The sequence below is a fragment of the Schistocerca americana genome, chromosome 5 (genome assembly GCF_021461395.2).
Source record: "Schistocerca americana isolate TAMUIC-IGC-003095 chromosome 5, iqSchAmer2.1, whole genome shotgun sequence".
Lineage (NCBI taxonomy): Eukaryota > Metazoa > Arthropoda > Insecta > Orthoptera > Acrididae > Schistocerca > Schistocerca americana.
Genome location: NC_060123.1, coordinates 588,579,788 through 588,595,382, shown reverse-complemented (window position 1 = coordinate 588,595,382; position 15,595 = coordinate 588,579,788). Strand labels below are relative to the sequence as shown.

The 15,595-nt window shown below is 45.1% G+C and overlaps 1 protein-coding gene across 1 annotated transcript in view; it reads right to left on the bottom strand.

Annotated features, from left to right (window-relative positions):
• LOC124615617 (ras-related protein Rab-43) overlaps window positions 1-15,595 on the bottom strand; it is a 62,510-nt gene that overhangs the window by 28,811 nt on the left and 18,104 nt on the right. The window contains exon 4 of the mRNA XM_047143623.1: window positions 1,931-2,088. Coding sequence (XP_046999579.1) covers window positions 1,931-2,088 — 158 coding nt within the window. The remainder of the gene's footprint in view (window positions 1-1,930; window positions 2,089-15,595) is intronic.

The following is a 15,595-nucleotide window of genomic DNA, read 5'->3' as shown; positions in this document are numbered from 1 at the left end:
GGGATGGGCATCTACCCATTGGCATACATAGCTACAACCAACAGGGTACATGGCGGCCCCACCACAACAGACTGGCTACCGTGCTGGATATCAGGTGCGAAGTAGTCCATGGTCATCGTCAACACAGAAAGTGACATTGCATAGTGCGTGGTGGAAAACGCACCCAGGAAGGTGTCCTTGCCTAAGAGAAGTAGAATGGGCAGGACTGCAATGCAACGACGAGAAAGTGGGCTACAGATCTCAATGCATGATGGACACAATGCACCATGTAAGGCACCCTTCCCCAATTAGCTCGCTCTTCGGGAAAATATTGAAGAATGGAGGTCAAATCCTACAGGGGACCATCATATAAAGGCCAAAACGTGTGAAACTCCTTTTAGTCACCTCTTACGACAGGCAGGAATACCTCGGGCCTCTTCTAGCCCCCGGACCTACAGGGGGATGGCGAACATGCCGCCAAACACGACATTCTTTGTTTCAATGACTGCTTCACAGCCTGTGCCATATGGATCCTTCTGACCAATACCAGCTTTTCTGAATTGCACAGGTGAGAACTCTCCCTGCAATATATCGTATCTTCCTGTAACCCTCCTGGCATCAACCTTCATTAATCATCGTCCTCACCCGTCCAGCCCATTCCCTGTTCCCATTCCAGCACTACACAGCCATTTTTTCCACCAATGCACCCAGTCTTTCTACTTCTCTCCTTTTCCGCAATCCCGCTCCCAATTTCGCCCCCATCCTCTAACCTCCTGACTGCAGTTAGCTGCCCTACCCTCTCTTCATCTCATCCCTGCATGCTCCCCAGAAGCATGTCACTGTCCCCCACCCATGCCCTGCTATCCCTCCCCCTGCCCGCCCAAGCCTCCTTTCTCCCACCCATTTGCCTCTACCATCAGGCACTGCTGTTGCTGCTCATAGTGTGACTTCAGTTGCCAGAGGCTGTGGTAGTGTGTGCGTGTCTGTCATCTATTTCTGACAAAGGCCTTGTTGGCCAAAAGCTTATTGTGTGACAGTCTTTTTGTTGTGCCTGTCTGCGACTCAGCATCTCCGTGATATGATGAGTAGTAACTATCCTTTTGATAATATGAATATGTAATTTAGCTATAGCAACTGAGAAAAAGACTTCTGCTGATGTTTCATTGTTCAGGAAATATGAGGGATAAGCATTAGAAATAATAAAAGTTTCGATTTTGCATTTGCTTGTGTTCTTTACACAAACTGGCATAGGCTGACGCCCAGAGACACTGGCAGGAGGTTTCACTATCTTAGAATCTCTACATCACCAGAAGCTGGAAGTACACAACTGGTACACAACTCATTCACCAATGTAAACACCTGGCAAGACAGGGACAGGGAAGAACACACAAGCTGCGATGATTAATTAAATTTCTTGTAACAGTTGTTAACTGACTGGCAAACAAGCAGCTGTACAATTTGCATGTGGGACTCATTATGGCCAACTTATCAGCATGCTCAGAGACAGAGCAGAGAGATGGAGGCACTTGGAGGAGAATCAAGAATGGCTCTTGAAAAGAATTGGTTGGAACATTAAATGTATAGCCTGTTGTGAGGGCCACACTGTTAACAGTATTCAATGTTCTATAGCAAGGACTTACACACTGATATTACTGCCAAACTGAATATGGTATTTGATCACTGCTTACTTGTTCAGGATAATTTTCTCATTTGTAATAATAGCACAACAATATAGCTTCTGCATTGTTGTTAAAACCTGTTGGGCCCATCGTGTTATATTACAATTTGTCAGAGGTTTTTTTCTTTTTAAAAAAAACCCCTGATCTACCAATTATCACTTGAATTTAATTTAGTCCTGACGAAACACTTTTGCAGCTATGTATTGGATACTTACTCATGTAATTAAAACACCCAAAAAGTTTGCAAAAACAACATGTAATCTATTACTAACCTTCAGTTCTGTAGCGAGACACATAAATGCATCATCAATATTTGTGTTATCTTTTGCAGATGCCTCCAAGACAAAGAGTATTTCAGGAATATATTCACACATGGCCTCTGCTTCAGCAAATTCTACCTCCCTCAAGCTTTCCATATCACACTTGTTTCCTGTTGACATACAAAACATACACAAAATGATGATAAATTAATGTAGCAAATACCTTGTATACATTATCAACAGCTCTCATAAAAAGTGTGTAAATACTGAGATAAATCGACTACATGTATCCATATCAAATGCTTGAGATTAGAGAAAATACATTTAAAAGTAAAAAGCAAAAGAAACACACATAAATGATGTACCACTCACAAATGATAAATAGCAAAATAGAGATAACAACAACAATAGTAAAAACTGGAGACAAGGCCTATCTTACTTAACACCTGTGACCACTATCTAGATGCAGAAAATTGACTTATGAAGAATTCTGCATTATGGATATTTGAAGAATAGTTCCTAGCACTGATGCCCCCACTGAGGGAAATTGCCTTCTGGGACTTCTGTGATGCCAAATAACCCAACATTTTTGTCATTTTGGCCACCGATACCAGAATGCTCAACAGGAGTGTAGCCGCCTTTGTTTTGAACACCATGAGTAACGACATACTAGCCATAATGCAACCAACAGTGCCATAACTACTCAGAAAGGAGCGAATATTATACGCTGTGTTTCCAGTTTGTTAAGATGCTGATGAAATATATATAACTACCAAATATGGTATTTTGCACATTGTTTTCTGAGCATTACAGCTCCAGTTTCAATCAAATTATTTGTTTAATTTATTTGGGGTTGTGCAGATAGTGTACTGACAACATTTTCAGACTACTGTCCCATTTTCAATCATCAAAACTAGCACATGCATCCTTGAAGAATGGCACAATGCCACTACTGAACACTACCCTTCGCAACGACTGTCTGTCTTCAAACCTACAACCTCCTTCCTGGTCAGCTGGATCAACTACATCCTCACCCACAATTACTTCTCCATCACCTACAAGCAAATCTGCAATACAGCAATGGCAACCCACATGGCACCACCCTGTCCTAACTATCCTTGAGCCATCTAGAGGAATCTTTCCTAACTACCCAGTATCCCAGCCCCTCACCTTGTTCAGATTCACTGATGATATCTTTGTGATCCGGACCAAGGGTCAGGACACCTTGCCCACATTCCTTCAGAACCTCAACGTCTTCTCCCCCATCCACTTCACCTGATCTTCCTCAACCCAATTAGCCACCTTCCTCGATTTGGACCTCCAACCCAAGGATGGCTACATCAGTACCCCAACCATATTAAACTTACCAACTGCCAACACTGCCTTCACTTTGACACCTGCCATCAATTCCATACGAAGAAGGCCCTTTCATACAGCCTAGCCACGTGCCATCGTCACATCTACAGTTGTGAGCAGTCCCTCTCCAAATACACCAAAAGTCTCTTAGAGGCCTTCACAGACAATAATTACCCACCCAACCTTACACAGAAATAGATCTCTCATGTCTTGTCTCTCCAGTCACCTACCACCTCCCACACACCCACGACTAGCCACAAATGGGAACTCCCCTTGTGACTTAGCGCCAGCCACGATTGGAGCAACTGAATCACATTTTCTAACAGGGTTTCAATTACCTCCAGTTGCGGCCTGAAATGAGAAGTTTCCTACTCACAATCCTTCACACCCCTCCCACAGTGGGATTCTGCTGCCCACCGAACCTACACAATATCTTTGCCCATCCTAACTCAAAACCCTGCCCTCAACTGCTTGCCCCATGGATCATAGACCGAGATGCAAAACCTGTACCATATATCTCCCCTCCAGTCAAGTCACTGGCATCTTCTATACCATCAAAGGCGCAGCTGCCTGTGAAAGCAGTCATGTGATCTATAAACTAAGCTGCAACCACTGGTGTGGTTTTTGTTTTGTTTTGCTTTAGGGCGCAAAAACAATTGGGTTCATATGTGCCCAAGTCAAAACTATGGTACACACAGACAGAGAGAAATTAAAAAAAAAAAAGACTACATGTCAGTCCCAATTGACAGAATAGAAGACAGGTAAAAACAGGCATGTGGAAAAGTGCTAAAAGACACCATACAGCCCGCGCAGCATTTGCTAAAGCAGCCGATAACTCAGACAGCAAACCCAAATGGGAGGTGGTGGTGGTTAGTGTTTAACGTCCCGTCGACAATGAGGTCATTAGAGACGGAGCGCAAGCTCGGGTTAGGGAAGGATTGGGAAGGAAATCGGCCGTGCCCTTTCAAAGGAACCATCCCGGCAATTGCCTGAAACGATTTAGGGAAATCACGGAAAACCTAAATCAGGATGGCCGGAGACGGGATTGAACCGTCGTCCTCCCGAATGCGAGTCCAGTGTGCTAACCACTGCGCCACCTCGCTCGGTCCCAAATGGGAACATAAAAGGTTAAAAAATGGACACTCCATCAGGAAGTGTCAGACAGTTAAACTTGAGTGGTTATGTGTATAAAGCGGTCGGGTAGTGCCACTTAGCAAATGACGATGGCTAAAAAGGCAGTGCCTAATACACAGCTGAGTTAAAGTAACCTCCTCCAGCCGGGAGGGCCGAGAGGAGGTTGTCCAAGCCACTGGTAGAGGCTCAATAAGCCAGAACTTATTCCTGTGAAGGGAGAACCATTGGCAATGCCAAAGGGACACCACCTCCTGACAGACGGCAACACAGAGGTCATCAGAGGGACTATATGTACTCGGGTGGAGGTACGAGGTCTGCAGCTTTGGCAGCAGTGTCAGCAGCCTCGTTTCCTGGCAGACCGACATGACCAGGAACCCACAGAATCATCACACTGGCTCCACCAAGAGTGAGAAGTTGACAGTTTTCCTGGACCCGCTGCAGTAAGGGATGGGTGGTGTATAGCGCACATAGACTTTGAAGGACGCTGAGTGAGTCTGAGCAGAGGACACAATTGAAAAGGCTGTGTCACTGGATGTACTTCATGGCCTGATACAAAGTGAAGAGCTTGGCTGTAAATACTGATGAGTGTGCCAGAAGCCGTTATGAAAAGACACGAGTGCCCATGGCGAAGGCACACCCGACTCCACGGTCAGTCCGAGAGCCATCAGTGTATACAAAGGTATTATCGCGAAGTTCCATGCGAAGGTCCTGAAGCTGAAGGTGATAGACTGAGGCTGGAGTCGTGTCCTTAGGAAGTGACTGAAGGCCAAGGTTAACATTGGCTGCTTCATGAAGCCAAGGTGATAAAGTGTTTGCACACACCAGGAAAGGTGCAGGTAGCGTGAAGTTAAGCTGCCGTAGCAAGTGCAGAAAGCAGATTCCAGGAGGTAACAGAGAAGAAGGACGAGCCCCATACTGACTATCACAGGAATCATCAAAGGAGGAGGCATAGGATGGGTGGCCACAAATGGCAGACAACCGGCATGCATATCTGCTGAGGAGAAAGTCACTGCAGTAGGACATGGGTAGTTCAAGCAGCTTCAGCATACAGACACTCAACCGGGCTGATGTAAAAGGCACGCATGGCCAAACGGATGCCACGATGGTGGATAGTGTTGAGATGACGAAAGAGGGATGGGCAGACACATAAACAAAGCACCAATAGTCGAATTTCGAATGAACAAGGCATGAGTACAAATGGAGGAGGGTGGTTCGATTGACATCCCACCAGAAAGTACCACTGACGACATGTAGGTCATTCAGGAACCGCGTACAGCGAGCATGAGCCCCAGGAATTTCGTAGCTTTGACGAACGTAAGGGCAACAGGCCCAAGATGTAAAGATGGTGGGAGAAACTACTTGCATTGCCAGAAATTCATACAGATGGTTTTGTCAGAGGAAAAGTGAAAGCCATTGTTGATGCTCCAGGAGTAAAGACAATCAAGACACCGCTGAAGATGCTGCTCACAAGGGAACCTCCCCATCGAACCCCCATCAGATTTAGTTATAAGTTGCCACAGTGGCTAGGCTTTGAAAAACTGAACACAGATCAATCGAGAAAACAGGAAGAAGTTGTGTGGAACTATGAAAAAAATAAGCAAAATATACAAACTGAGTAGTCCATGCGCAAGATAGGCAACATCAAGGATAGTGTGAGCTCAGGAGCGCTGTGGTCCCGTGGTTAGCGTGAGCAGCTGTGGAACGAGAGGTCCTTGGTTCAAGTCTTCCCTCGAGTGAAAAGTTTACATTCTTTATTTTCGCAAAGCTATGATCTGTCCGTTCGTTCATTGACTTCTCTGTTCACTGTAGTAAGTTTAGTGTCTGTGTTTTGCGACCGCACCGCAGAACTGTGAGATTAGTAGACGAAAGGATGTGCCTCTCCAATGGGAACCGAAAACATTTGATCGCAAGGTCATAGGTCAACTGATTCCTCCACAGGAAAACACGTCTGATATATTCTATACGACACTGGTGACGGCATGTGCGTCACATGACAGGAATATGTTGTCGACCCACATAACTTGTACACTTGGCGAATGGGTAAAAAGATTCTTCTACCTTGCCCAATTTAGGTTTTCTTGTGGATGTGATAATCACTCCCAAAAATGTGATGAAAACATAAGAGTTTGTCACATACACTGCAACAAATGACTGCAACAGTTTCACAGTCGAACAGTTTTCCCTGTGCTCTGTCAAAACATATGTTTTTACCTCGCATCGGACTGACGGACAGACAGATAATAATTGTCTGAAAATAAAAAATTAAACTTTTCACTCGAAGGAAGACTTGAACCAAGGACCTCCCGTTCCGCAGCTGCTCACGCTAACCACGAGACCTTGGTGCTCCTGAGCTCACACTGTCCTTGATGTTGCCTATCTTGCACATGGACTACTCAGTTTGTATATTTTGCTTATTTTTTTCATAGTTCCACACAACTACTTCCTGTTTTCTCGATTGATCCGTGTTTAGTTTTTCAAGGCCTACCCAGTGTGCCAACTTACAACTAAATCTGAGGGGAGTGCGATGGGGAGGTTCCCTTGTCAGCGAGACAGGTCCATTGAGAACTGCAATAGATGGCCAAATCGTCAACAAAAAGCGAGCCAGAGATGCCCAGTGGGAGACAGGCCATGACAGGGTTAATGGCGATAGTAAAGAGGACGACACTCAGGATGTTATCCTGAGGCACACCATTTTCTTGGATAAAGGTGTCCGTCAAGGCAGAACCCACATGCACCTCGAAAACTCAATCTCATAAAAATGCCTGAAGGAAACAGGGAAGGTGGCCACGGAAGCCCCACATATAAAGAGTACACAGGACACCAGTTCTCCAGCAGGTGTCATAGGCTCTCTCCAAATCGAAAAACATGGCCGTAGTCAGATGAAAACCATTCATGACGTGTGTGGACAAAGTAACGAGATGGTCAACTGCAGAACACCTTGTTTGAAAACCACACTGCATTCGTCAAAAAACCGCGAGACTTGGGCCACAATACCAGCTGGGTATGAATCATATGTTCCATCGCCTTGCACGCTTCTTGTCCTTATCGGACTTAGGTATGGATATCATGGTGGCTTCACACCAGTGTCTGGGAAAGGTGCCCTCTCGCCAGATGCGGTTGTACTTGTTACGCAGAAAGTGGTTGCCTACAAGAGAAAGGTACTACAACATCTGAATGTGGATGGGTCCAGCCCTGGGGCGGAGGATCGGGATGAACTGATAGCATGATCGAGCTCCCTCATAGTAAAGGCGGCATTGTAGCACTCTCAATTCAGAGAAGAGAAGAGAAGGGTATCGCCCAAGCCTCATCCACTAGTTTCCAATGGAGGAAGGCAGGCTGATAGTGGGAAGAGCTCGAAACTTCTGCAAAATGGTGGCCCAAGGTGTTGAAGATAGCAACAGGGTCCACGATAATATCATTTGCTCCTGCGAGGCCGGAAATTGGTGAATGGATCTTGGTCCCAGAGAGCCATTGGAGGGCTGGGATACGATGTGGTGAAGAGGAACTGTGAGGAATGGAACATACTGCAGCAGTAAGGATAATGTTGGTGAGATAGTGCACCTGGTCATCATAACCGGGGAAATCTTTTTCTTCGAAGGTTGCCAGGGAGGAGTAAAGCTGCCAGTCAGCCATAGTAAGCTGCCATTTGGGGTTGCACGCAGATGGGGTAGGAGTCAGCAAACGGAGAGCACATGGGAAATGGTCGCTCAATAGGTGTCAGAAAGAACGGACCATTCAAGACAATGGGCGAACTGGGCAGTGCAAAAGGACAGGTCCAAATGGGAATAGGTGTGTGAGGAGCTGGAAAGGAAAGTAGTTGCTCCATGTTAAGGCAGAAGAGGTTAAGTTGGTTAAGAAGGTTAGCCAAGAGGGCAGCTCTCTGACAGGTCCTGGGAGAACCCCAAACGGGATGATGCGCATTTAAGTCACCGAGTAGCAAAAACGAGGGAGGTGGCTGCCCAATAAGGTGAAAGAAGGCTGCCCTGGTGACATCAAATGAAGGAGGTGCATAAATGGTAAAGAGGGAAAAAGTCAGGCAGGGAAGGAAAAGGCGAACTGCAACAGTTTGAAGACCGGTAGTCAGGGAGATGGGTTGACTATGAAGGTCATCCCTTATGAGCAGCATGACACCCTCATGAGACGGAATGGCGACCTCAAAGGGAAGATCAAAATGAATCGGTAAATAATGTGAAAGCTCAAAACAGTCATGAGGGCGCAATTTCATTTCCTGAAGGCAGAGTACAAGAGGATACTGCAATGCTAAAAGCAGCTGTAAATCCTCTGTGTGGGACCGAACACCGTGAATGTTCCATTGAAGTACAGTCATGAGGAGGAAGAGATGTAGGGGTGCCAACTCGGCGACCGCTAAGTGACAGCTGGTGTAGAGTCGCTACTAAAGGGCACAGAAGCAGGAGGGTCCTGCTCCATGGGGTCCACAGCAGCATCAACTTGCTTGTGCAGTCAGTTCGTGGAGTCCAACGCTGAAAAACAGTTGGTGGTGCGCACTGGTGAGACAGAGACAGGCCGGCCGGGCTAAGGTACCACATGGTGACACGGTCAAACAGAATCTTCGAGTTGGCGAGGGAGAAGACTGTTTGCATTTGGTGGACTTCTTCGAGCCTTTCCGGTTACAGGAAGACTCGGGTGTTGTTTGGCTGGAGAGATGGAGGAAGTCTTCACAGGAGTACTCCTCCTGTCCTTTCCTGCCTACTGGTTGTGCAGCTGGTGGTTGACGGTTTGTTGCACATTTCATTAACAGTACAGAGTAACCCACCACTTTGAAATGTAAGGTGGGTCAGATGCTTCTGAATCTAACAGCAAAGACTTCTCATTGTTACAATCTTATTGGTATACAGTTGTTAATGCTGTTTTTTTGATAATATAGAGAACATAATACATAAAGATTTCTCTGAGGTTACAGCGAATTGAATGCTTAACAACTGTTAAAATGGTTCATATAATTTGTTACTACCTAGTTGATGAGGATATAATTTATATAATGCAAATGTCAAAGAAAAATAAAAAAAGAAAATGTAACACAATGAGAGTGGTGAAAATAATTTGTAGTATGTAGAGGTAAGTGATACACTGTATTTGGATGTGTAATACAGTCTGAGTAACATGTAGGTTAATAATGGCCTATTTCTACCTATTTCAGATGACAAGGTCTCGATACAACCTCGAGGTATTCTCATTTGAAATGGTTTGTGCTAATGTATACAGATTAAATGCTGATTGAGCACTTCATACATAAAATACACGAATTTTAGCTTTACATGAGAAATACACTTATGTTTCTAACTTGTTAGTAGAAATAGAATATAGTTCATTGCTACTTGAATGCATTATTCTTTAAATAACTTAATACATTTATAATATATATAAAATTTCATTGATTGTAGCTTTGAATAGAGAAGAGAATATACTTCTGTCTGCACACAGTAAAACGAGCAATACATTACTGCTTGTGTGTAGTATACATTAAACACTATGCAAAATGTCATTGGGGAGGAGAAGCCTCGGAAAAAAAGTTCTTTGAGCCTTCTCCTCCCAAGCGACATTACCTTATTACTACAGTCTTAGTATGTGGTGCCAGTGTTTGTTTGTTTTATGATTGTTGTGTTGTTGGTGACTGTGTTGTGGCATGCTGTGTCATGCATTGTGGGTTTTGGTCCCTACATGTTGATACCTTCTGAGTCATGGTAACATAGTGTTCCTTCCTCATTTTCGGAATCTGTGGTCATGTTTGTGTCCTCCCATGTGTTTTGTTGTGTTGTTTGTGCTTGTCTACGCCACCTTCCATATGGTTTTTGGCACTTGTATTCTTTGTGCACAGTATTCAACACAATATCAGCTATGCTATTTATTGTGTTCCAGTCATCGGGATTAAGTATTATTCTGGCGATGTAATTGTTGTTCTGTATAGGTCTCACTTGTGCTAGCATGTTGCACAGCAGTGTGACATGTTCTGGTGTCCCAGTTTCTCCGCATACTTCATAGTTAGTTAGTCCCATACGGTTTAAATGTACCAGATATGGCCCATTTTTGAATCAGCCATTGTTTCATTTGTGATTTGTTCATAATTTTGGTTCCCGTAATTTTGATGACTTTATCAAACCTGTCCCTCTTAAGCCAGTAAAGTGCAGCTCTATAACATTTGTTGCACAGCAGGATGGGAGGATGGCGATGCTACCTTGACACTGGGCGATTTCATAACCTCAGAGCTGAATTTGAGGTCGCACGTCTGCGTGGCCATGTCCTTCATAGAGCGAGAGGTAACAAGAACAGAGCTATAGGTGCCAGAACAGAGGGTTTATGACTAGCCAGTAACTTGTGAGCTACTGGGTACGGCACTTTTTCCTTTGCCCGAATCTTTTGGACAGCCCGCTCATCAAAATACATGGGGTAACCCCGAGAGAAGGCGGCATGGCCACCACTGCAGTTGATACAGCGGGGAGGAGGAGGCGGACAATCGCCCTCATGTGCATCTGTATCACAGGTTACACATTTGGCTGTGTGTCGACAAGCCGTTCCACTGTGGTTGAAACGATGACACTGGTAGCAGCGCATCGTATTCGGAATGTATGGCCGGACTGTGATAATTTCATAGCCTGCTTTGATCTTGGACAGCAGCAACACTATCAAACGCGAGGAAAAGAGTGCGGGAAGACACTAAGGAGGAATCTACCTTTTCCATTGCACAACGGATAGCGGTGACATGCTGATCAGAGAGGTAAGATTAGATCTTAGCCTTGGTTAGACCGCCGAGCAGACTGGTGTAAATTACATCACAGGAAGAATCCAAAGTTCTATGGGCCTCAACACGAACACTGTAGCTGTGGAGAAGCGAGGCAGCAAGCAGTTGTTGAGAAGCAGTGCAGAGAGTCTCCAAAAGCAAAGTGCCATTCCATAAATGAGAGGAGGATTTCACAGGACCAGCAACTGCATCAACACCTTTCTGAATAATAAATGGATTTACCGTGGTGAAGGACTGACCGTCTTCAGTACGTGAGACCACGAGGAACCGTGGTGGAGTGGGAAGGGGCTTTGAATCATTAACCTTGTTACATTTACGTTACGTAGATGTCGATTGGGAAGATGATTAACTCATTGTGAGAAAATCCCCATGATTGCCAGCATCTCCGATAGTGTGCTTCTTCCAACTGGGGGCTCCCTTCACAAGGGGGCACCCGCCTTAGATGACTGTTCACACCTCAGGTCACACCTTCCACAGATCTGACAGAGGGACCAATCGGCAATTTGGGAATGTTGCAGCTCAGGCAATCACCACTCCCTGGGCCTGACCTGTAGCAGGAGGTACGTGTGGACCCTACCTGACGACCCAGGGCTGGGAATTATGCATTGCTTAGTCACCTGTTACCCGTCAGATGTGTAGGCTCGCCTTCAGGAACGCACAGGGAGGAAGAAGGAAAAGAGGAACCTCAAACGCTGAAGCAGGGGAATGAGAGGAGAAGGTATGCTGTATCATGCAGCGTAACTTGCTGTGACAGTGCGAGGGAGAGACAAAGATATTGTTTATTACTCTGTGGCGGTCAGCGCTCGCATAATTATTCTTAGGATATAGAGTTTTTTTGTTCTTGTTAAGAGTAATTTTAGGAGAGGAAAGCCATTCTTGTGATGTAAAAAATCGACGCCATTGCGAGTTTTGATTCAAATTGTAAAATATAAGTGCATATGGAAGGAAATCAGTTAATAGAACAATAAAATATTGTTCATTTCAAGAAGGTACGTCTTATTATACACCCAGCGATATACTGCTATTGTGATTTACTAATAAACACCAGCTGAGAACAGTTCCGACGGGAGCGTTCAGTTCTAGTGAAATAGTTCGATGTTTTCTTCGGAAAAGAAGTCACTTCATGGATCATTCAAATCCACAATAGTAACTGGACATTTCTCAGAACTGAAAGCAATCTGATTGCTATGCAACAGAGCCCCGAAGAATACAGGGTGATTCAAAAAGAATACCACAACTTTAGGAATTTAAAACTCTGCAACGACAAAAGGCGGAGCTAAGCACTATCTGTCGGCGAATTAAGGGAGCTATAAAGTTTCATTTAGTTGTACATTTGTTCGCTTGAGGCGCTGTTGACTAGGCGTCAGCGTCAGTTGATGCTAAGATGGTGACCGCTCAACAGAAAGCTTTTTGTGTTATTGAGTACGGCAGAAGTGAATTGACGACAGTTGTTCAGCGTGCATTTCGAACGAAGTATGGTGTTAAACCTCCTGATAGGTGGTGTATTAAACGTTGGTATAAACAGTTTACAGAGAATGGGTGTTTGTGCAAAGGGAAAAGTTCTGGACGGCCTGGAGATGTTAGAGAATTGGCTGTTCCCTCAGCTCGAACAAGAAGCACAACAATTCATATTTCAGCAGGATGGAGCGCCACCACATTGGCACTTATCTGTCCGTAACTACCTGAACGTCAACTACCCGAGGCGATGGATCGGCCGCCAGGCAGCCCGTGACAGAGCACTTCATCACTGGCCTCCAAGAAGCCCTGATCTTACCCCCTGCGATTTTTTCTTATGGGGGTATGTTAAGGATATGGTGTTTCGGCCACCTCTCCCAGCCACCATTGATGATTTGAAACGAGAAATAACAGCAGCTATCCAAACTGTTACGCCTGATATGCTACAGAGAGTGTGGAACGAGTTGGAGTATCGGGTTGATATTGCTCGTGTGTCTGGAGGGGGCCATATTGAACATCTCTGAACTTGTTTTTGAGTGAAAAAAAAACCTTTTTAAATACTCTTTGTAATGATGTATAACAGAAGGTTATATTATGTTTCTTTCATTAAATACACATTTTTAAAGTTGTGGTATTCTTTTTGAATCACCCTGTATTTCTCCGTACTTTGGTTACCACTTTCAGCTCAACACGGTATCTGCAGAATCTGGAGCAGATTTCTACAACAGCGGAAGCGTGTAATCGCTATCAGTTTCACACACTGCCCTGTGTACACTGTATGTATTTACCCACAACAGTGAACATACAGTTACTCACACACATAGAAAGACAATACTAGGTGGTGTGGGGAAACATTTCAGTATAAAGGCGCTGCAGAGCTAAACAGTAATTAGCCTAATAAGAAAGGGAGTCTTTATAGATGTCTACGGTTAGACAGGACACGAACCTGATACAACACTCATAGTGAACCTGCAATATAAATATGTTAGTAATTTAGTAATTAATGTTTCATTGTGTGTATATATGTCTAGTTTTATAGAGTAACTACAGTATGGTCCTTTGTATGTTGCATGCTAACTGAACGTGCAGGAGTATCTTGTGAAGAGAACGAGTGCGCCATCCCAGCAGCCGAGCAGAAACTTCAAAAAGGCCAGAACATTTAAATTACTAGCTTTCTTGAGTATTTATGCATTGTAGTGACCTTTTATGAATTAATTTTCTAAGTATAAATAGTGTTGCTATATTACTTTTCCTAGAATAGTTGAAACGATGGGACTGTTAGTAGCGCATCGTATTCGGAATGTATGGCCGAACTGTGATAATTTCATAGCCTGCTTTGATCTTGGACAGCAGCAACACTATCAAATGCGAGGAAAAGAGTGCAGGAAGGCACTAAGGAGGAATCTACCTTTTCCATTGCACAACGGATGGCGGTGACATGCTGATCAGAGAGGTAAGATTAGATCTTAGCCTTGGTTAGACCGCCGAGCAGACTGGTGTAAATTACATCACAGGAAGAATCCAAAGTTCTATGGGCCTCAACACGAACACTGTAGCTGTGGAGAAGCGAGGCAGCAAGCAGTTGTTGAGAAGCAGTGCAGAGAGTCTCCAAAAGCAAAGTGCCATTCCATAAATGAGAGGAGGATTTCACAGGACCAGCAACTGCATCAACACCTTTCTGAATAATAAATGGATTTACCGTGGTGAAGGACTGACCGTCTTCAGTACGTGAGACCACGAGGAACCGTGGTGCAGTGGGAAGGGGCTTTGAATCATTAACCTTATTACATTTACGTTACGTAGATGTCGATTGGGAAGATGATTAACTCATTGTGAGAAAATCCCCATGTTTGCCAGCGTCTCCGATAGTGTGCTTCTTCCAACTGGGGGCTCCCTTCACAAGGGGGCACCCGCCTTAGATGACTGTTCACACCTCAGGTCACACCTTCCACACATCTGACAGAGGGACCAATCGGCAATTTGGGAATGCTGCAGCTCAGGCAATCACCACTCCCTGGGCCTGGCCTGTAACAGGGGGTACGTGTGGACCCTACCTGACGACCCGGGGCTGGGAATTATGCATTGCTTAGTCACCTGTTACCCGTCAGATGTGTAGGCTCGCCTTCAGGAACGCACAGGGAGGAAGAAGGAAAAGAGGAACCTCAAACGCTGAAGCAGGGGAATGAGAGGAGAAGGGAAACAAGGAAAGAAAAAGGGAGCGAAAAACAAAGGTGAGACTGTTTGTATGTCAGCGACAGACAATGCATAGCATTCCCAATTACATTCCAGACATGTTCCCCAAGTGAGGGGAAAAAGAATAGCAAGAGGATAGATATGCAACACAGAAGGGAAAAAATGCTGCAAAGGCTGGGGTCATGTGGTAGCCAAGCACGAATCTGCCAAAGAGAGGCGAGTGGTGCTGCTTTCTACATGGGCATGGTGACTAACAAGCTGTCTGTCCGCATGAATGGCTACTGACAAACTGTGGCCAAGAGACAGCTGGACCACCCAGTTGCTGAATTTGCTGCCCAACACAATCTGCTCCACTTCAACAATTGCTTCAAAGCCTGCGCCATTTGCATCCTCCCTACCAACACCAGCTTTCCTGAAATGCGCAATTGGGAACTCCCCTTGCAGTACATCGTATGTCCTGGTAAATCCCCTGGCATCAACCTTCACTAGTCCCTCTCTTCCACTTACCTACCTCCCTCTCTGCTCCCACTCTAACACAACACGGTCTTCAACTCCACCAATGCATCTGCTAGTCCTTTCCCCCTTCAGTATCTCTCCTTTTCCTCCTTCCCCTTAAACCTCCCAACTGCATATAGTAGCCCTACCCTATCCCCATGATGTCCCTGCACACTCCCACAAGCTGCATTACAAATTCTCCCACCCTACCCTGCTATCCCCACCTCACACCACCTTACCTCCACCACCAGGTTGTTGCCCCCATTTTGCACAGTTATGACTCAGTA